The sequence below is a fragment of the Coloeus monedula genome (genome assembly GCF_965178545.1).
Source record: "Coloeus monedula genome assembly, chromosome: 5".
NCBI classification, from domain to species: Eukaryota; Metazoa; Chordata; class Aves; order Passeriformes; family Corvidae; genus Coloeus; species Coloeus monedula.
Window position 1 is genome coordinate 12,012,436 of NC_138785.1, and position 23,145 is coordinate 12,035,580.

The 23,145-nt window shown below is 39.9% G+C and overlaps 1 protein-coding gene across 1 annotated transcript; it reads left to right on the forward strand.

Annotated features, from left to right (window-relative positions):
- The first annotated feature begins 3,641 nt into the window (after positions 1–3,641).
- Positions 3,642–22,805, forward strand: USP38 (ubiquitin specific peptidase 38). The gene is made up of 10 exons (XM_082282676.1): positions 3,642–4,441; positions 5,763–5,898; positions 10,191–10,320; positions 10,577–10,678; positions 13,426–13,584; positions 13,944–14,137; positions 14,677–14,770; positions 15,628–15,734; positions 16,830–18,177; positions 21,557–22,805. Exons 1-10 carry the CDS (start codon positions 3,757–3,759, stop codon positions 21,716–21,718), a joined length of 3,117 nt encoding a protein of 1,038 aa, XP_082138802.1. The 5' UTR covers positions 3,642–3,756; the 3' UTR covers positions 21,719–22,805.
- Positions 22,806–23,145: the final 340 nt, after the last annotated feature.

Sequence of the window (23,145 nt, forward strand, 5' to 3'; positions counted from 1 at the left end):
TTAATTCAGCTGCTTGCAGCCAGCACTGGAGTTGATATGGAGGCCACGAGTAGTGCTCAGGAGCTCCAGACTCATGGTGCAGTTTCATGTCACAATGACACTTCTAAGAGCAAGCTGTGACTGAAAAGAGAAGCCTGCTCCTCTCATCTTCCCTGGTCTCCTGTTGCCTGTCTTGCACTACATTTAGCAGCAATCACACAGCCAAGCCATGTGATGCTCACTGTCAGAGGGCCTGAACCTACTGCAGACACAGGGGATCCTGCCTCTCAGGGAGCCCGAGCTCGCTGGACATGCCGTGTGGATACCTCTGTACAGCAACAGGAAGTACAGCATGTTAGACTGGTTCACGTGGGTGGCAAAAGGAATGGGAAGATGTTACATCCAGAGCCTCACAAGCCTTTAGCATGGCACTCTTACTTATGAAATGTTCTGCTAGAAAGAATTAATCTCATGCATAAGGCTGACAGGATATCCTTAGTAAAAAGTTTCCTTTTTGCCTTCCTGTCATTAAGATTTTTGAATTATCACAGAGATGCCACCATGGTTAACCTTCTGCTGCTATTTGTGCTTTTTCACAGTAAGAGTAATTAGTATTTAACAATAATCATTACTTTTCATGAAACATGACTGGATTTTTTTACTTACTTTTTCAGAGAAAGTATTTGAAGATATATTTTATTCACTGAAGAATGAATTTATTTTTAATTTTGTCACATTTAGTAATACACTTATACGTAGGAGTTAAATTTCACTGTAAACAGAGGAACAGTCAGTGTTCTAAATTTTAGCTCGTAATTATAGATTGGTAATTGCATAATTGTAAGGTTGTAATTAGGATCACCCTCACAGTTCAGGTTAGTGTTAGCTCTGAAGTCACAGGCAATTCAGTGACTCAACCAAAGATCATAACACTTAACCACTTGTTTTTCATTGCTGGCTCTATTACTTGAAATACGATCATTAAATAAGGACTATGCATGCTTGGTCATCTGCATGCAAAAAAAATCACTATTTCTAAGCTTCTCTGCTAGAATTACCATACCCTCCTTCCAACTATACACCTCGAGCTATCAATTTTAATTTTTATGGGGGCTGTAGATTTTCAGACCTTCTTGTGGCTTTCAGGAAGAATTTGCTTTATCTATGCAGTGACTGCTGTGACTGGGCTGCAGGACAGAATGGTCCCAGGCTGTCAGGAAGACTGTTCCCCTATCCCAAGCAGTGGGCACTGCCTCCCCTCCCATCCACAATGCTATGTAAACAAAGGGCAAAGCACTGAAAACCTCCTGAGACCTCTGATCTCCTGGCTCACAGGAGCCCCTGATCCTGCTAATCTGCAGCTCCTCATGCTTTCAGCATTCCCCATATCTCCATGCTCCTGCAAATCATCCATACATCTCCAGCTTTTCAAATGACTGTTCCAGCTCTTCCACATTTGCTTCCCTATTTGTGGCAACTCCTTCTCTCATCATCCCTCTGTTTTTCCTACTCTATCACATGCCCCACGAGCCTGCCATACCACCTGCATTTCTCCCTTTCTCCTCCTTTATTCTCTTTCACATAGACATCAATATATCTGAGAACCTTTGCAGCTTCTCATACCTCCAAATTTCCTTTCTCCTTCCATTCTCCACTATTCACTGCCCAGATAAGGTCTCACTTTATCCTTTTCCATGCATGTGTCACTGGAAACTTGATTTCAGTGCTTCTTTCTTCCAGAGTTCTGTTTGGGATCCTGAGTGGACTCCTCCTCTCCTCTTCTGGCCTCAGAACTCACCATGAATCAGTGCTAGAAAAAAAATTTTAAAAAAATAAAGTTCATACTAGTAAACACAAGAAAATTAAAACTCTCCTAGTCCAGATTACAGAAGACAAAGCATTAAGTTCCACAGGTATACAAGCCACACAACCTAACACCTCCTTCAAGGTTAATTTTTATGTATGTTTATGGAAAAGCCCTTCTGAAAAAAAAATTAGTTAATTTAGATATCATTCCAATACAGTACACTGTACAAACACAGTTTAGATAGTTAACATGTTGGTGGTAACAGCCTCTGACCTTTGTAAAGTTCTTGTAAAAAAGCCCTTGATCAACATACTTTATACTGGACTGTAATGACTCAGTAACTGCACAGTAGTTTCTAGAACCAGACTTTACATCTGTGAGGAGCAAACAGAAAGCTGAAGGACAGAGGAGCAAAGTTCAAGACATCTAAGCCATTTAACTGAGCAATTGAAATATTGGGGAGGGGCTCAATTTTCAAGCCAACTCTGAACTTCTTGGTTTTGTGTTTTGTTTTTTGACAGCCATAGCATCTTAACAGCTGTCCCTGCAGGGTTTGCGGGTCTTTTTTCTTATTCTTAAATCAACAGTATCTCTTGTCAGCCTGAGATCCAGCTCAGATTCTGCACTTGTTCCACTTCACATACTACCAGGGATTAATTAGTCTCATTTTCCATACTCCCCTGATGCTGAATTACAGGTATTGCTCAACCACATAGCATGAAGATGTTTGTTTTGAGAAACAGCAAACCAAGATGGCTTTGCCAGCACACCCTTATGTCACCAGCGAGCTGGCCTAAAGGATTTTATTTGAATGAGTGGAGTTTGGTCTCCAGGTTGTTTACTGGCAATGATGGTTTTAATTCAATTTGTGACCTTTCTTGTTACCTAGTTCTCAAAGAGATAATATGGACAAGGTGGATGGAGCCCTGAGAAAGACGACATAGCGAGGGGCATCCCTGCTCATGCAAAGGGGGGACTCGAACTAGATGACCTTTAAGATCCCTTCCAAGCTAAACCATTCCCTGATTCCATGACTGTATGATAATATTATCTTCATAATTTGCAGAACTTTTTCTTTTTTTCGTTTATACTGAAAATGTATTGTGGTATGAAAATGCAAGATACATTAACAAGATTCGATTGTTGGAAACTGGAGCTAAATTGCGTCAGAAGTGAAGGATTACCAGGCTTAAACAAGGATGGGAACACCCTCACAACAAGCACGTGTGTGTTGGCATTAATTGCTGCTCTGTTAGAGCGCTGCTGAACAGCAAAGGCTTCTCTGAGGAAGTGCTGCTGGTCACAAGCATACTTGTAACTAGCATTCAAAAATGAGCAATAACCAAAGCAAGGATGAGCGGTAACTGAAGCAATAAATACACATCCCAGTAGGAGCTGACGGGCTGTGCACGCAGGCCGAGGACCGGCAGGACCTCGCGTGCGCAGGCGAGCGGGCGACAGAGGAACAACCCGCACCGGCTCTGAAGTGCGTACCACCACGGAGACCCTCCCGCGAGCCCAGCCCCTTCCGTGCGGCCGCTCACAGCCTTTCCGCCAGCCCGGTCCCTCCGCCCCCTCACGGCCGGGCCCCGTCCCCGCCCCGCCCCCGCTCTCCATTGGACGCTGCCCGCGCGAGGGGCGGGGCGTATCGCGGCTGAGCCGGCGCCTGCGCGATGCCCCCCCGCCCCCTCTGGACCGGCTTCCCGCTCGCGCGGCTGCGCTTCCGGGTCGGGGCTCGAGCTCGGCCGCGTCTGCCGGGGCCGCCTCAGCCGGGCCGGGGAGCGGGGCCGGGGCCGGGGCCGGGGCCGCCGCCGCCCGGGCGAGGGGCGGGCGGGAGCCGCGAGGGCCGCGGGGGGAGTGGCGGCATTGCGCGGCAGGGCGGCGAGAGGGCCGCGGGGAGGCGGCGGCGGCCCCCGCCGAGGCCTGGTCCGGCCCGCCGCCGCCGCCGCACGGCCGATGCGCCCGGAGCCATGGACAAGATCCTGGAGGGGCTGGTGAGCTCGTCGCACCCGCTGCCGCTGAAGCGGGTGATCGTGCGGCGCGTGGTGGAGTCGGCGGAGACGCCGCTGAGCCAGGCGCAGTGCCGCGCCATGTTCGCGCTCGGCACCCGGCTAGTGCTGCAGGGCCCCGACCCCTTCCAGCGGCAGGTGGGGCGGCAGGTGCTGGACGCCTACGGCCGCTTCCACCGCGCCGAGTTCGAGGCGTTCTTCAACCGCGGGCTCGTCCTCGGGCTCCTGCAGCGCGGCTACGGCGAGCTGAGCAACCGCGACCCCGCCATCCTCGACTACATCCAGGCGGGGCTGCGCCTCATCATGAGCTGCCCCTCGGTGCTGGAGCTCTTCGAGCTGCTGCAGGTGGAGGCGCTGCGCCTGGTGTGCGAGCGGCCGGCGCCGCCGCTCTGTGCCCGCCTCTGCCAGCTGCTGGGTGACTTCCCGCAGTGCCTGCCCCGCGGCAGGAAGCTGTCGCTCGCCTTCTGCCAGCAGCTGGTACGCAGCATCGCCCACTTCCAGAGTCAGGGCACCCGGGAGGCCGAGTTGCGCCTTTACGTCTCGCAGGTGACCCAGGTCAGCGCGCTGTTGAGGAGCGTCTGGAAGGCCGAGCCGGACACGCTGCTGCCCTCCCTGCAGGAGCTCTTCGCTGTCATCTCCGCCGCGGGTGAGCGAGAGCGGCGCGGAGTAATGGGGGCGTGGGTTATCTAGGGAAAAGCAAAAGCCTTAGCGCAAGCGATGGGCGCTCTGCAGGCATCACCTGGGAGCCACTGCTTTCTCACCCAGATACTAAAAGGCAACTTTTTGATGGTAGAGAAAGCAAAGGCTTTTTTATTTCTTGCCCACCCCTAAAAGCTAGAATGGAAATAGTGATTTATTTTGCTGCAGAGTAGGATCGTGTTTGGAAAAACTCCTGGTGTGGTGCTTTAAATGAGATACTGAAATGAAGTTTTTGGGTGCTGTGTTACAAAGATTTAAAGCTGTCAGTAGTAAAATGCATATAAATATCTCAAAGGCTGTTGCTAAGAGGTTGGTGTCAGACTCTTTGGTGGTGCCCAGCAACGTGACAAGGAGCAAGGGCCATTAACTAAAATACAAGTTTCACCTTAACATGAGGAAGAACTTTAGATTGAGGGTGGCAGAGCCCTGGAACAGGCTGCCCGGGGCGGTCATGGAGTCTCCATCTCTGGAGACATTCCAAACCGACCTGGGCATGTTCCTGTTTTACCTGCTCCAGGTGACCCTGCCTTGGCAGGGAAGTCGGGCTACATGATCTCCAGAGGACCCTTCTAATACAATTCTATGATTCAGTGAAAAGCTGCTATTCCTCCTTGCTCCTTGGAACTGTTTACCAAGTTGGGATTTATAAATACGTATAAGTAATATATATAAAAGCAATATATAGACCTTTGCTCTTTTAGGAAGAATCTAGTGCCTGAGTAATGGAAATGTGATTGTAAATAGGTTCTTTCTGACTTCTGAAATCTCTGAAGTACTATGTTAGTTCCCATTGGAAAGTGCCTTCGCTGTTGAGGTGCCTGGGAAACTTAACATTGCATTTTGCCATAAGTGGTATGGTTAGCAGAGAGTTGTTGAGATAGGACATGAGGAATACCATCTGCACTGAATCTCTAGGCTCAACATGATGTATAATAAACAACTTACAGTACTTCTTTTTAGAAAAATACAAAACCTACTTATCAATTCCACTTAGGGTAGAGGAGGAGGAGGAAGTTGTCAGATGGCCACTTTCTTGCATGGATATGAAATGAACTAAAGGAGTTTGTAATTCAGTGCTGTTCGTTGTCCTTAATTCATTGAAACATTTTAATTTTGGTTTCGTCTGTGATAATACAATGCAAGATGTAGGATAGATTTATTGTCACTTTCAAACTATGGCGAAGTTGTAGGATAGAACATAAAGCTTATTTTTTTTGGTGGGGTTTTCTTTTTAGTTCCTTACATTATGTCTTGTTCACCTATTACAGATACTTCATTCGAACCTTCTGTTGCACTGGCAAGTCTTGTGCAGCACATACCATTGCAGATGATTACAGTACTCATCAGGAGCCTTACTACAGATCCTAATGTGAAAGATGCAAGTATGACTCAAGCTCTGTGCAGGTAATGTATTTCATTGTGAAGGGAGAGAAGTCTCTTAATCTTGCCTTTTTGGAGGTTATTTGTTACTTAGGTTCCATTAAAAAAACAACCAAACAAAAACATAGAAAAGAGGAACTTTTAAGATGGTATTCCAAGACATGCTTTTGGCATGTGAAGGTTATAAGGAGATCTATATGTGTGTATGTGTATATGTATATATAGATAGATAGATAGTTATATGATGCTGTGGATGTTACTGGCATGGTTTCAGTTTAAGGTTGCTGCCTTCGTTGCTATTGTGGCTTCATTCTCCAGCCCTACTGGGGTGGATGAAGAGGGTTAAATAGAAACTAAGAGGAAACGCCTGTGTTCCTCCTAGATGGCCTCTTGAGTGAGGTTTCCTACATTCTGGAAGATGGCATAAGTAGGAAACTTCATGGGGTTTACAGTCAAGCTGAGAAACAAGGCCTTGTTTTCGGGAGATGAACCTTTCTGCTTTTCCAAGAAGCAGGGTAGAATTCTCACATGATTGTTTTAACCATCATCTCCTGCTCTGAAGAGAGGAGGCAGTTCAAAATGAGTTCTACTGCTTAGTTTTGAGGGTTTTTTCTGCTTAGATATCGTCACAATTTTTTAGTAGGATTCACAGAGAACAGTCTCTATTACCCTTTTTACTCAAACCCTCTTAGGTTTTTTGGATGTTCTTTGAATGACAGAGGAATAGGAACGATGTAAAAGCAATTGCATATTATCTAACCTTGAGTAAACGTGGTGGAGATGAGTAGCAGTCTTAACAGACTGGGATTCAGATTGCAATCTTGGTTAGTATCTTCGGATATGTGAATAACAGTGATGTAGAAAGACGGCAGTGATAGAAGGATGAAGACCATTGAAGAAGCTGTTATTGAGCACTGAAGGGTAGAAAAATGGGTAGTGCAGTTAAATAGGGGACTCTTAGAAATTTGTGTTGTTTAAACAATAACTTCTAAGAAGGCTTAAACTAAGAGTTTAATGTCTGCAATATTATTACTTTTAAGTACATCCATTTGAGTGTAGTGTAGCACTTGAATATCTTGGTGAAATACTGAGGGCTTTTTCACACTGAAAACATTTCTTGTGTATACAGTAAGTTGAGAAGCTGTATTTCAGTCGAAAACATAGCGAAAAGAAACAGTATTAGTAATACAATTTGGAGTAAGACATGTTGTTTAGGGATTTTAAAAGAATCTCCTTCACTGAACAGATTTCAGCAGAGCTGTGTGCCCAGTCTAAATGTCAGAGCTGGGAGATTCTGGATTTGGGCATACTAATAATTTGCCAGTAGTGTGCTGGTGATTAATTTTCAAGTTACTGTAATTTTAACATTTATGTTGCATTGCTGCATCAACACAGTATGATCATGTAACTGTAGCCTAAGAATGGCTTTGCTGTGTGCCTCTGCTTAGGGAATTAATGCAGTGCTGAGCTTTGGTTACAACAGGAGCTGTTATTATCGTGTAAGAGCTCTTTTTTTACTACTAGCCATGTAGTGGGTTAGTTTTTCTCTTGTTTTGGAAAGGGACGGGCAATCTTACTTGTTTTGTTCATTTTTTGAGGTAATGCTCAATCTCAACAGCCTCTAGTTTTGTTCCATGGAACCTTGTTGGTTTTGTTTCTGGATATTCTCATGTCAACACTGCATCCAGCTTCTTTCTCTACCTCTGGCAGCCCTTTGCAGTTATTACTCTCTTCTGGCTTAGTGGAACAATTGTAAAGAGGTTAATGCAGCTGGAATGTCTGGAGTACCAAATGACAACGCAATCATCGGGCTTGCAGCATTCCCAGGAGATGCAGAACTCCAGGCACAGCAAGGTCTGATGAGAGTCAGCAGAGCTTTGGTGACTGTAAATTAGAGACCTTGTTGCTCACTTCCTAAGTATAACTTCATGGCACTGCAAAGTCTGTCTAAAGTTGAATACAGAGTAGTAAATAATTTATATTTAACAGACTCATAAATTGAGTTTGTTCAGAGGGGGCAGTATATTAGACACAGGACAGTGTTAAAAAGGGTACTTGGCTTTTGGCATGAGCTGGTTTTGATTCACTCAGCTGTCTCATGAAACCTTACCTGAATCATCAGTGAGGAAAAGCAGAAAATTGTTGAATCTCTTTGAGGGTATATGGCTACTTTAAGGGTCTACTTCAGAACTCTGGGGGAAAATGGACTGGCTGTACTCAGGATCCTGACAAGTGTAATGTTTCTTTGCACTTCAACCCAAGTATCTTTGTTAAGAGAAACTGAAAATTTTGCTAAGAAAAACTGCAGGTATAACCAGGTGCTCTGTCCTATTGGAAAAAATGTAAAATACTGTAAAATACTTGTAATTTATTGGGGGTGCCAGATGGTCTGAGGATCGTCTGTTGCTATTTTGAGGTTTTTTTTCTAATCTCAGTGATTCAAACCTGAGGTTCCAGATTCTTTGATGTGGTGAATAAGATATTTTGTGAAAAAAGTTACTGTCTGAGATTGCGCAAATAACTTATTTTTCTATTTGAAGATAGCAAAAATACTGTCCTTATTAGGCACATATATGGGTAAAAGACCTGCTCATTTTAGGGTGGTATGAGGCAGAAGGTCCTCTTGAGGCTTTTAAGGTTCTCTTAATCTGGTCAAACCCAAAAAAGCATCCTATGTTTATATTCATGATCATCATGGCCCATACTACTATCTGCCTTTGTATTAAAAATGCAGTCATTGATTGCAAACGAGCAGAAGCCAAGTAAATGCAGCCAAAATACCTAATCTTCACCTACCAGGTCTAAGATTTGATCCATTTTGGGACAGTCTCAAGCAGGTCTGCGAGTTCACTTCTGTTTCTTCTTCTGGCTTTTGTTTGTGCTCTCAAAGGCATTAACTGCCAAGATTAACAGTCAGATGATAGATGATGTAGGGCTCTACAGAATACTTGTCTCAACAGTTAAGAAAACAAAATATATTTTTGTTAGGCTTAAATTAGCTGTGCACGTTTCTGCCACTGCTGAAAAATATCAAGCCTACAAATCAGGGAGGGGAAGATTTGAAGATGATTGGGCTATGAGTTGTGGAGGTTTTTTTTAGGTTGAGGTTATTGCAAACAAAAATAGTTTGGGCCTGTGTTTTTGATTGTTTTAGAAAGTACATGAGAAAGTTGCTCAGGGTAAACATGTTCGCATTTAACATCTTGAGGAAATGAGAGCTTTGTGTAAATTCAGAGCAATTATTACCATGTTGCCATGTTTCTTTGCAAATTTTTTTTTGTAGTAACATGGAAGAAGATTTGTACTTGTTTGTTAAAAAGGCAGTTCTAAAGATCCCTTTTTTTAGGGAAACCATTGAATTTTATATGTGCAGATAGTACCTAATTCTAAGATACATATATATATGTGTATATATATATATATAAAATAACTTGTCTCAGTGTCTGTCCACTCTTGTGGTAGAAAGTTTTTCCTTCAACTTAATTAGTGCTGCCTCATCTTGTTTGATGAAGGGGGTCTTGTTGTCAATTAAAGAAAATTCAAAATATTGCCAAGTAAAATCTCAGAAGAACAAAGCCTAAACTTCATGTTTTAGCTGTCACTCCCTTACAGTATTGTCTGTGTCTTAGAATTGCTTCAGCTAATCTGCTTGTCTGCCTTAAGGATCAGTATAAATTGACTATTAATTTAGAAGGATAGAATACCTCTGGTTTCTGTTCCTGATATTTCACTATATTTTCTAGGTACTCAGCTTTTTCTTAGCCCAAGCGAAATTCTTCCTTTTGAGATGCATATAGACTCCAGACTGCTCAGTGTATTTAAAATTACTAGATTTTACCATTAAGAGTATTTAAGCTGGCCTCCAGGAGTGTAGTTGTAAGTTGAAGAGGCTTCCTTAATGGTCAGTTTTGGTCTGCTTTGGGGTAAAAGGTGTAAGAGGGGAAGTTACCAGGCACAGGCACTTTTTCAGTAGTAAGTTTTTCCCAGATGTTAGCTTAGTGTTTATAAAATCAGGGTGCATTTTCTAAACTTAACAAGAAACAATACAAAAGACTGGCTTTTATATGGTTATGTATTTTTGGGGATGCATATTTGCTTCAAATATATTAAATAAATCATTATTAATTTCAAACTTAAATTACTTGAGATATAATCAAAATTAATTTACCACTTGCATAACATTTCTGCATTAGTTATTGTGAGTCTTATTGTATAAGCCTGTAACAAGGTAATATAGAGTATCTTTTTTATTGAGATTAAAGTTAGGGGCATATTGGTTTTTTTAATATTTTTTTTGTTCTCCAATTGCCTTGCAGAATGATTGACTGGCTATCCTGGCCTCTGGCTCAGCATGTGGAAACATGGGTGATTGCACTGCTGAAGGGATTGGCCGCAGTCCAGAAATTTACCATCCTCATTGATGTCACTCTGCTTAAGATCGAATTGGTATGTTGGAAAAGAGCATTCAAAACTGAGGGAGAGGGAAACGAATTGCTAACACCTATGCAATTGTGTAGCATCTTTTTTATTGCAACATACAGTTTCTTCTTATTCTGAAAATATGATGTAAATGCATCTATAGCTGTCATTTGCATGTAATGATTTTGTCTGTTTCACATTGGTTGTGTGTTCGAAGATTTGTTTCTGTGTTTACTGAAATTTTACTTTGCAGATTTCCTGAAATAAATGTGGGTTTTTTTAGGTCTTTAATCGACTTTGGTTTCCTCTAGTGAGGCCTGGTGCCCTTGCTGTCCTTTCCCACATGTTACTTAGCTTCCAGCATTCTCCAGAAGCTTTCCATTTGGTGAGTTACTAAATAACTGGTTTTCAGTGATTTGAAATGTCACTCACTGTGTGATTTCTGAAATGGGTGTAAAGAGCAACAGAATTGATGTGCTTGGATTTCTGTTGGAAGGTCCTAGAATCAGATTCCCATGGTCACAAGGAAGGCTTTTTAGCTTCCAGATTCAACCACTTCATATATAACTGGAAGCAAGCATTGTCTTTCCTTGTATGTACCTATTTCAGGCAGTAGTATCTGTGCACCACATTTTGATTGCATGCTTCTGGAAATCCATTTTATGTGCGTGTAACTGGCTGATAAAGTTGGGCTGCAAGTAGGTTTTTGAGGACAGCTGATGGGGAAAACAGATAACCAGTTTTCTGCTCTATGTAACCTAGTCACCCTGAATAGGCTTGTGAGACCAAGAAGTACTTCCCTTCCAGAAAGCTGTGCTGTCTGTGTCAATGTTCATGGACATATTAAAGGACACCATTTTTAATGGCCCCTCTCCAAAATGCATTTTGTTAGTTAAGGCTACAGATAGGAGGGTGTGACAGTGGCTGTTTGTGTTACTACAGAAAGGTGTTCAACTTAAAGTTTAGGAGAAATATGTCTGAGATTTAATAGTAACAACCTGGCACATTGTTGCTAAGCTGTCCCCGAGGCTCTGAAGGGATATCAAACCCTTTGTTTAATGTCAGAGTAATTGCCTTATGCCTGTTACATTGCTTTCTAACGAGAGATGTCTGAAGTTTCTTCACTACCCTAATCTTGGTTTAGGATAGAAATTTGAGTCACAATTGAAAGAGCCAAGTAGCCTTAAATATGCTCAAAACATAAGTATTTCATATATTTACTGTCTTGCTTTTCTTCTTTTTTCCTAAGAGAGACAAAACATTAGAAAAAATGTAAAATATGAGATAGCTTATTCTAGAAAGGAATTTGATTTAACAAAGAATTTCTGTTGGAGGCTGCATGCTGTACTGCATAAATACCTCCCTTCAAGATTCATGACCATTTTTGCTCTATTTTAAACAATTTTCTTCACTATCATTTTTTGTGCTACTACTATAATTTAATATTCTGTAATATTTTCCTTCACTTAAAGTGCTTGTTTACTTCTTTATAACAAATGGTCTGATTGTGAAAGGGTCAAATGCATATTTGATAAATAGAAATGAATTTACTTGGTAATGCATCTGAGATTACATTCCCCCTCCTTACACTTGAGCATCATTAGCATAAATTAGTTCGGTATTTTTATAGCAGAAGCAGTCTTGCACTTATGATGTAGAATTTATGATGATCAAAACTCTACTGATGTACAAAAGTTTATTGCAGCCTCAGGTCAGAAGTGGTAATTCTGTGTTTATTCAAAGTGTAACTTTCAGTATTACCCAGCCTGCAGAATATGACTCTCTTTGACAGAGCTGAGAACCTCTACTTTTTCTGTTCTTCCCATCTGCTTTGTCTGTGCAGAATTACTGTATCTCAGATCTACTTGACACAAATCTCCTTCTTGGAGCCCAGTAGTCGCTTTCTCATTGCTATGTACCCACATTTATAAAGTGGAAGATGGAATATTTTCATTGCAATACTTTCACTATTGACTTGTGGTACAGTGAACACTTCATCTTTGTTTTTCTTTTAAACAGTGGATATCTTGCTTACCTAAAGAGCAGAGTTTATTTATCAGAGATGTAAAAATATTTTTTATACTCAGAGAATAACCAATATTTGAAAAAGTGGCAAACCAGTATTTTGCACCTGGCCCCTTTTACTCTGGTGTTTTGAACTATATCAGTTCTTGTAATTGGTATACCTTCCTCAAATTCCTGTATTCTTATCATTCCTGTTCTGTATTTCATATCTTTAGCTTACAAATTGTTTGGTAGTAATTAATGATGAGAAATTATTCTCTTAACTTCTTTCACAGTTAATCAATTTTGATCACTTGGAAACTGGCAAAGGTGTCTGAAATACTTTGGTTCACAGTGAGAAGTCCCTACTTTTTGTGAATTGCTTTGAAGTAAATTTCTACTTGATATCTTAGGACTTATGTCTCATGCATTTAAAAATAGAGAGCTGTGCTGAAGAAGAGGAAGGAGATGAAGTAAACATTTCTGAGTCTAATCTGACCCAATTTAAATTAGTCCTGAATCTGAACTAAACCTTGAAAGAGATTACCATGGCTTTGGTGAACTTCCAGCTCACAGTACCTGGCGTGGTCGTGGTTCATGGTAGCTGAGGTGCCTCACTAGGTGGAGCTATGGGCCAGTTTCCTCCTTGCAGGAATAGCAGGAATGTATTCAGTGGCTTGGGATCCCAAGCATTAGATTCTGTTGTAGGAAAATTGAGAGGTTTGTTTTAAAAACCGTATCTGTGAATTTAGAATAGGATACTAAACTGATAGTGGTGGCACAAAAGCAAAATGTTTGCAGTTAATATCCTTAACAAGATGAGTACTTTTGGACACTCGACTATTTAAAATCTTAGCATTCACCTTCTAAGTTCATAAAGTTCCAAAACTTGCTATGTGAGCTAAAGAGAGCACTGAATAATTAATTGTGCTGCTTTGAAAATTGTCATGTGTAAAGAATGTGTGTTTTTCAAGTCATTGTTTTTCAACCACTTCTTATTTAATAACAAAAGATCCCCTGTCATTTGGCATGCATAAACCAATGAAGTTCAATGAAGTATTTTGTAGAAGAAAAAAACAATGAGAAAATGCAGTTAACACCTTTTTGTTTCTTTGTTTTCCCATTCAGATTGTCCCACATGTGGTCAGTTTGGTTCACTCCTTCAAAAGAGATGGCTTGCCTTCCAGTACAGCCTTTTTGATGCAGTTGACTGAGTTGATACACTGTATGATGTATCATTATTCAGGGTTTCCAGAGCTCTATGAACCCATTCTGGAAGCTATTAAGGTACATTAGGAATGTTAAGAGGGTGGAATGTTTTTTGTTTTCCCAGACATGAAGCTGTAGTTGCACAGATCTAAATTTTTTAGAGCTTCCACGTGAAGAAAAGAGCTAACCACACAGTCTCATGTCAACCCTCTGTTTGAAATACAGAATAAATATAAAGCTTTGAAGGAGAAGGTTGAGGGGAGGGGAGGGAACAAGGGCAGGGAGGGCTGTTGTATCTCCCTAGGCTATCAGGGGCAACAGGAAGACCCTGAAGCAGAACTGAGAAGCAGGGGGAGATAGAATACTGCTGAATGGCAGGACCTATTATAGAAACAAATACAAAAACCTATTAAGTGTGTTAAATGTTTCTCTTGTAGGATATGCCCAAACCCACTGAAGAGAAGATTAAGTTGATTCTCAGTCAGAGTGCCTGGACTTCTCAATCCAGTTCCTTGCCATCTTGTTTATCTAGACTTTCTGGAAAATCTGAAACTGGGAAGACAGGCCTAATAAATCTAGGAAATACTTGCTACATGAACAGTGTTATTCAGGCACTTTTTATGGCTACAGAGTAAGTGCTTCTTAACACCTCTTTTCATTGCAAATAATTCTTGCAGTTACTGCATTCTTGATTTTCACAGAATAGCAACATATCCTGTGATCTCTCAGCTTGCTGGATCTGAGTGGAGTTTTTTGCACTCAGTTACTGATTGCTTTGTTCAAGTCCAGCTCTGGAAACTGCAATTTTAGCCACTAAAAATCCTGATCCTTCTGCGCAGTGTCAAAAGACAAGTCCTTTTTTCCTCACTGTCCTTGCTCACTGCAGTATTGTAAAAGTTTTTGGTGATGTTTTGTTATAATCTGGAAGGTATTAAAAAAATTTCTCTGCAGCCCATTCCTACACATTTAAATGTTTAAAGACATAGGTATTTTGCAGTGTTAGTTCTTACTGTACAGTAATTTTGTATGTGCATTAGAGCAGAGTCCCAGGATTAAAGGGAAGTGTTACATGTTTTGTTTTCTTTCAATTCGAAGTAATTATCTGAGCTGGAATGATAACTGCATTGTTAGAAGTCTAGCGAGGAAACTGATGTCTCTCTTTCATTTCAGTTTCAGAAGACATGTTTTATCTCTGAATCTAAATGGCTGTAATTCCCTAATGAGAAAATTACAGCATCTTTTTGCATTTTTGGCCCATACCCAGGTATGTCAGTTTTCCATCTCTTTCTTTCCATTGCTTTTCTTTAAGCCTAGATCTATATACCAAAATTGAGAAACAAACATGATGCCATGGGAGTCCTCTTGAGTATATCAAGTATAAATATTATAGTTTTGTATGGGAATGAGTCTGCCTTCAGATGCTCAGATGGTGTGGATGGACTTATGAAATACACATTTTTCTAAGTGGAAGATGTTGGCATTTTGTTGTTTTTATAAAAAGGCAGTGATAGGTTTTCTTTGAGAAGCAAGAATGAGAAAATCTAAATAAGACCTGAGTTGATATACAAGCTGATTTTATGTATCTTTCTAGGGTAAGCTGTGACCTTCTTCAGTGATTTTTACACTAAATTTTACTGTAGTTCAAATTCTAATGTGAACATGATTAGAATGTTCAAAACATTCTGCTAATGCTAGAAAGGCACAAGACACTTCTGTTCTCCTTAAATAATGCAATAAACTTGTGAAGGGAATGAGGCCAGATCAGCTTCAAAATAAATGGATACTTATGAAGTACTGGTGTTCTCAAGAAAGCAAACAGGTTTTTTAACTCACCAGCAAGAAGAGTAGCTGCTATTATGCATAATATCTGGCTTGCACTCACTAAACATTAATATTTGCCAGCAGGATGAACTATTTTTATCTTTACTAGAGACAATTGCTACAAAATTAATGGTTCTCCCTTCATATAATTAAGTTGTATAAATGTTTGTGTACCATGTGTTTCGTTCAGCTACTCTGGGATAATGTAGTCCAGAGTTCAGCTGTTAATATTAAAATAATATAACCAATTTTTTAAGTAGTTCCTATGTAACCTTGCCTGTCCTCCTCTCCCTTGAACAGAGGGAGGCATATGCTCCTAGAATTTTCTTTGAAGCTTCCAGACCACCATGGTTCACCCCTCGATCCCAGCAGGATTGCTCAGAATATCTCAGATTCCTGCTAGACAGGTATGGTTATGGTGTCATTAATGGGAATGAATCTACAGCCTTACCACATAATGTTGAACTCTTAGGAGCAGTTGTGTAACAGTTCCACTGCATGAGTGGGGATCAGGAATTCTCAACCTCATTCCTGTCCTTCTCTGGTCTTCTGTATGGTCTGTGAACTACTTTTCTTCATGGGTTTAATCTGTGGTAAAGTCTGGATGCCATCTTGAATCCACATAATTAAAAACAGGCTATGGTGGTAACAATGTGCCACTTTTACAAACCTAAACATGGGTATTATGTTCGAGTCGTGGTCCTGTTCTTAAATTAATGTGGTTGCTGAAAGCAGTTTGGTTGTGCTTCTGGAATTTTGTGTTGGTGGAGATAGCTGTATTTCATACAGGGCAAAAAAGTCACAGAGATGTACATGTCATTATAACCAGTTAATTAAGCAAGCAATTAACTGTGGCAGAGATAGAGCAGTAATACCTAAATTTGTTAATAACCCTCTTTATTTTTGGCTTGCTGAGATGTGGCTTAAGCAATATTACTTTAAGACACATTCCACTTCTGGAGAAATTTATCTCAATAGTGAAATAGTGTTCTTTTATTTTTTCCCCTTGTCTTGGGTTTGTTTTTTGGTTTGGATTTTCTTGCTGTATTTTCTTAACTTTCCTGGCTGCAGAATTCTGACATTTTCTTCAGAAGTAGTCTGGCAATAGATAAATAGTTACTTACTGTCTTACAAAATCTGACATACAGGACCAGTCAACTCGAGAGCTGATTTACTAAGACAGTGTAATGGTAAATAATAAAAACATTGTTAGGTTCTTTTAATACTTGCCAGTTCTTTCATTATATCCATCGTGTTCTGTTATATATAATGAGACCCACAATAAATGCTTTTGTGCCTCTCATACTCTGTTTTGGATAGCACAGACCTCTATGGTTCAGCTTGCTTGTATAAAAAATAACTAACAGATTTTTTAGTGTAAGACACTTCTAGCAACTTAACCATCTATATTTTTTAGCTCAGCTGGAAAAAATAATGTGAAATAGTGTGGCAGTATTTGGAAAATAGCACAGTTACTTGGATTTATTTTTCTTTGTCTTCAGGTTGCATGAAGAAGAGAGAACTTTGAAAGCATTGTCTTCAGCCAAGAGTTCTGAAAGTATAATGAAAGAAGAATCCCAGGCACAAGAAGCTGTCCATAAAACACAAGTATTTACTGAAGCACCTTGTATGGGAAGTGAGGAAAGAACTCTGATAGAGAAGATGTTTGGAGGAAAATTGAAGACTAACATATGCTGTTTGAACTGCAAAAGTATGTCTCAAAAGGAAGAAGCTTTCACAGATCTCTCTTTAGCTTTCTGTCCTCCAGCTTCCTTAGAGAATGTTGACCCAAAATGTATGGAACATTCTGAAGTGAAAGGTGACTACGTGGCGCAAAGTAGTACTTTAGCAACCAGTCCTGCTGCAGAAACACCTCTCAGTAATTTGGAAGTAAATCATGGATGTGACACAATAATGAATGAAGGAACCATAGAAGATTTTTCTAGTGAGCCAAACTCTGAGAATACCACAATTTCTGAACTCAAAGTTCAAAATAATGGGGATATGTCTCAGAGTCTAGTAGGTAAAAATACCCTGTCAGTTACAGACTTACTCAATTATTTTCTGGCACCTGAGATCCTTAGCGGAGACAATAAGTATTATTGTGAAAAGTGTGCCTCTCTACAGAATGCTGAAAAAACTATGCAAATCATTGAGGAACCTGAATACCTCATTCTCACTCTTTTGAGATTTTCATATGATCCAAAGTGTCACATAAGGCGCAAAATCTTGGACAATGTTTCTCTACCACTTGTATTGGAACTGCCAGTGAAAAGAGCAACATCCCCTTTAGCTGTTGTTTCAGAAGGATGGTCTGTTGGTGTGGAGATTTCTGATACTGGAGAAAACCTTGCTAAAAAACTGAAGCCCTCGGGTGCTGATGAAGTGACCTGCCCACAATTGGTACCCTATGTGTTAAGCTCTGTGGTGGTGCATTCTGGTGTATCCTCTGAAAGTGGACATTATTATTCATATGCTAGAAATGTTACTGGCTCAGGTCCTTCAGGGCTCTGCCACCAGTCTACAGCTCTTTCTTTAGTTTCTCCTCAGGGTAAGTTGTTTACAGAGGAGAGTCCTTGTACTGTTGTAGAAAATGAGCTGGACACTGAGATGCCAAGAGAATGGTTTCTGTTCAATGACAGCAGAGTAACATTTACCTCATTTCAGTCAGTCCAGAAAATCACCAGTAGATTTCCAAAGGACACTGCTTATGTTCTGTTTTACAAAAAGCAAAACAGCACCTGTGGCTTCAACACCAATCCAGCAAATGGCCTCTGGGTAAATGGAGACCCTCCTCTACAAAAAGACCTCATGGATGCAATTACAAAAGATAACAAACTGTACTTGCAGGTAAGGTGGAAACTGTGGAAAGAGTGTCTCCTTAAGCCTCACAAGAGGCAGTCTAAAGGAAAGAACAAGGTAGCTTTTTAAGTATTCTAGTATGTTAACCTTATAAATCACTAGTCTGGCTTCCATCTTGGTGTTGCTGGACAGGTTTCATAGTAAGATTGTCACTGTTAGATGGGAATTGTCAAGGAAGGTGGCATAAACGCATTTCAGTTTAAACTTTGAGTTTAGGTCATTTAACCACTTGTACTTCCAGATGGGAGAGGCTTCAAACAGTTCAAACTTTCATTGCCTTTACTAAATTACAAGAGTGGCTTAAGTATACTTAAAAACTTCTGAGTGGTGTTCTTACTAGTGCATTTTCATTTGTAGTGCAGTTTTACTTGCAGAACTGTGCTTACCCAAGTGCCTGACAACTGAAATGATGACAAGATGTGGGTGACTAGATTCCATTTTCCCTTTCCTGCCTATGTCATATCCTCTGTGGGACCAGCACTGCCAGCAGCACATTCCCTGTGGTCTGAGAGTTTCACCTGGCTGTGGCAGCCTTTTTGTTTACTATTAGAAAAAAGCAGTGTTCTCCACACGTTGATATGTTTTTGTTTGAGCATTGCTGCTATTTTTGGATGTTCTAGGAGTAAAAGTGTGTTTTACTGTGTACTCTTTGATGGGTTAAGCTGTTCCTTGTAAGGGTTATAGGCCAACTCAAATTAGAAGAACTAGGTAAATCTAACTTACAAAAAATGAGCAAAATTTGTGTGGAAAATCTGCTGCAGGTGTTCTACAAACATGAACAGGAGAACTGAGAGCTTAAATTGCAACTCTGTTGCTATTTTCAAGCTGTGTGGCTAAAGCATTTATGTCCTGTCTTTGCATATGTGCCACGTCTTGTCTTGACTTTCTCTTGCCTTCTGTAGCAGTGATCTCTGATCACAGAATAGCTTGGGTTGGAAGGGACCTTCAAAGGCCATCTAGTCCAACCCCCTGCAATGAGCAGGGACATCTTCAACTTCAAAGTCCTATCCTGCCTGGCCTTGAATGTTTCCAGGGATGGGGCATTTACCACCTCTCTGGGCAACACGTTCCAGTGCTTCACCAGCCTCAGAAAGAATTCATTCCTTATATTTAGTCTAACTCTACCTTCTTTTAGTTTAAAACCATCACTCCTTGTCCTATTTGGTGGGTTTTTTCTGGTTTTTTAATTGTAATCTCCTCAAAATGAAAAATATTTTCCAAGCGTATCATTTTTGTTTGCTTTTTAGGTTTTTTTTGTTTGTTCTTGGATCTTTACCTACCTTTCACTTTTGAATTCTTCAGTATTGGCTTTCTTTGTAGTGTTTTATTAATCTCAGTGTTGCTGAGCTCCTGACCTTTTTCTCATTTTAATTGAGGCTCATTACAAGTGCTCAGTTACTGTTTTTCTCAAATTAATGCTAATACTGCGATTCACTGAATTAGATTATTCTAATTTTAAGATGCCATATTTCACTGTTGGTTCAGAGTTCTAAACTAGTGTTTTTCAGCTAAGTCAAGAATATATTTTTCTGTCCTGAGAAAGCCTTTACTTTTTTTAGAAGATATGTTTAAAAAAAATTCTTTATCTTACTGCTTTTGTTTTGCTATTGCATATCAGTTTACCACAAGGTAAATAAAGATGTTTTCACTTTAAATATCTAAACCTGCAATATGGGTAGCTCCCACTCTATTTAAAACAAATTTAAAAACCCTCTCTGGGAACAAGTGGAAAGCAAGGAAGGATGCTCTGCATTATTCTCAGTCCAGAGAACTAAAGGGACTATCAGGTTTTACTTACCTGATGTAGTGTTTGTTGGGATAAATATAATCAATATGAAAATACTCAACATTTTTAGAAATAAGGCTATTGCTTGTAAAAATGCCAGTGCTGTAAGCTAAACAGTTTAGTAGTGTAGTTTTTCAACTAAACAGGCTATTTATGCAAGGTCTGCTATTTTAATCAAAAATTGCGGTTGATTTCTGGCACTACAATTGAGTTTTTAATATTTCCTTGTTATTCCTAGTAAACTTGCTTCGTTTTTGGTGTGACATACAGTTAGCCAGACAGCTATGAATCCATATATTGCTGGAGACAGCGTAATACTGTCTTCAGGAATATGGCCAGTGCATTTGTGTAGATGGTGTCCTCCAAATATATTACATAATTTTGAAAATGAGTATGCATTTCAGTCCATAGTAGCGTACAATAGTTTTAAACTTAGGCTGTGTTTTTGAAGAGGGCAAAGTAATTTAAACTCACAAGGACTATTTTTAGCACATGTGAAAGTATGCGGACAAGACTTCAGTTTAGTGCTTTCATGGTAGTATAATACTGTCAGGAAGAATTGAAGGTGACCCCTGTAGTTACTAAAACCCTGTTCTAAAGTTTGCTTCCACTGCCTTTAGGGAGGTGTGTAGTGATGAAGTGTCATGTGAAGGAGGCTATTGGTATGAGCCTTAGCACTGGAATACTTCATTTGTTGCCAGGTCCACCGTCTTTTTCCTGTTAGTCTTCCAGAGCCCAAGACCTGCCTTCTCTCCCTTTATTTTTTAAGCTCTTGGCCAATTCGAGAAAGGTATACTAAAGATTCAAAATTACTGCAGGGTTTATTGAACTAGTTGGCCAGAGACAAAATAGTGCATGATATGTCTAATGAGGGAAAAGGCTGTGCTCATCCCCTTCTTAGATGTCTTAAGAAGCCTCAGGAGCATTCAGCTGAAAAAGCAGCTGGCAGGAGGCAGAGCTTTCATGTTCCTTCCACTTGTGCAGGTACATTTTCCGTTGGTTTACTCTGATTTTTATGAAGTGCTTGAGAGTTGCAGAGACTTACTAATGTTATAATAGTTAGCATAGCAATAATACTTGGAAGCTGAAAAGCTGTAGTGAATAGAAGCTAGATAGCTTATCCATCTTTTGGCCTTTTATCTGAGTATGTTGTTACTCTATGCTGTCGATTGAGTGGAATGAAAAAGTGTCTTTGAAGTAATTAACATTGATTTTAAGGTTTTACCTTTCGATTTTGCGACCAAGAGCATTTGAAAATTGCCAGGATGAAAACTCATATGAAACATATATCAAAACCTGTTTTGTTAGCTTCTGATCAGCAGACTCATGTTCCAGTGACATCCCATGTTACTATAAAACACAATTTAGCATGAACTCAGATGGATTTTATTTTGTTTCACTTATGTTTACTGACAATAGCGAAATTGTACATCTTAGATGGGCTGTGGATGTTCAACTTGAAAGTGCAGTAAAGCTGTTCACTAGAAATTAGTGATGCTGCTTTAAAAGCTGTTTCAAGGGCATGAGGTTGTGCATTGGTTTGTTTTTTTTTTTTTAATTGTCTTTATTCTTTCATTTCAGGAGCAAGAGCTTAGTGCTCGAACACAAGCGCTTCAAGCTGCCTCAGCCTCTTGCTCTTTCCGACCCAATGGATTTGATGACAATGATCCCCCGGGAAGTTGTGGGCCCACAGGTGGAGGAGGAGGGGGTGGGTTCAGTACCATCGGTAGATTGGTCTTTTGACTATGAAGACAACCTGGAATACACTGGTTCCAAAGCAGCCCAGTACTGCTGAGGACAAATAAAATACTGAACTCTGTCAGATATTGTACCAAGCTTTGAGACTTGATCCTTGTCCAAAAGCAAATATTGGTGTTTCTTTGGTTATGTTTTATTTGAAATAAATAAGTGCATAATGGAAAAAACCTACCTCTTAAAAGTTCAGTTGCTTTCATAGTAAGATATGCTTGCCCAAAAGACAGAAAATTAAGATTTTTTTTTAAGTAGATGCTAATGACATTGCATTAAACTGAACAAATGCACTTACATCAGTTTCTCTTGTCATCATCCACTGAATGAAGAAAGTTCATTTTTTACTCTGATGGTATTGCTTTATGTGGAAACTCATTTTCAGATGGGTTAAACTGCATCTGTAGTCTCTCACCCACTGCTTATTTTCAAATCCAGTGCTTTGTGGATTTTCAGAGATGATGCAATTTGTAATGAAGGCAATAACTTAAATGTGACATGGTACAGTACTTTGCAGGTTAAAAATTCTGTCTATTTCCAGTGTAAATGAAAAGAAACAATTTATAAATATTTGCTAAGTTGCTATCCAAAAAAGTGCATGTTGTGTAGGAGCAACGTTTTTAAATAGAAATTGTTAACTTTGTAGCATTTCTAATTGTTTTGAGGATTTTTAATTATTTCAGGGAATATATCTGCTGAGTATTGGAAAGGAAGAGATTCTGTATGTGCCTTGCAGTACCGTAACTTAAACTCTCTGAGGCTGCAGAAAATGAGAAAAATGTCTTTGTAGTAAATTATTTTTTGTCAGCATTAGAAATCAAGACATTTATAGAGAGCTTTTAGGTTTCTGGAAGTAAAAATCTGTTAGTTTGAAATTCAATAAGTGTTGCCCTTTATTTTTTGATTAAAAAATATACATACCTAGTGATCTATAACTTTCATGGCCTGTACTGCTGAAAAAACCTGGTCATAAAAATGGAGCTGTATTTGTGAAGTCAGAGAAAAGCTGCCTGTATTGATCTTTGCTGAGGATCTTTGCTTATAAGAATCTTTTGGAGTTTTGCCTTCGGATTTTGCTGTAATGAGAACTTTTTGGTGAGTTCAGGATTTTTTTTTTTTTTTTTTTTTTTTTTTTTTTTTTTTTTCTGCAGGAGCCCGAAATGATTCTGCCTAAGGGGCAGTGTTTGCTCATTAGGCCAGCAGAGATTGAGGATCTGCTCCTTTGAGTCTTGGCAGAAATAGCAACTTTGGTTTTGATGTGCAATGAGGATAACATAAGTAAAGGACTTAAACTGTTGAACCCAGTGATTAATTCTTGAGTAGAGTGAAGCGTAAATTTATTTAAAGTATTTTTACAAAATTCTGCACTGTTTTTGCTGTGTTTTTATATTCTATTAGGTGACAGAGTGTGTCCTTAAAAA

What these genes read in the sequence shown, in the direction of transcription:
- USP38 (XM_082282676.1), top strand. Translation starts at nt 3,757, where the DNA reads ATGGACAAGATCCTGGAGGGGCTGGTGAGCTCGTCGCACCCGCTGCCG. An exon ending in CATTTTTGGCCCATACCCAG is followed by an intron (nt 14,771 to 15,627) that starts GTATGTCAGTTT and finishes TCCCTTGAACAG; the next exon opens with AGGGAGGCATATGCTCCTAG. An exon ending in ATAACAAACTGTACTTGCAG is followed by an intron (nt 18,178 to 21,556) that starts GTAAGGTGGAAA and finishes CTTTCATTTCAG; the next exon opens with GAGCAAGAGCTTAGTGCTCG.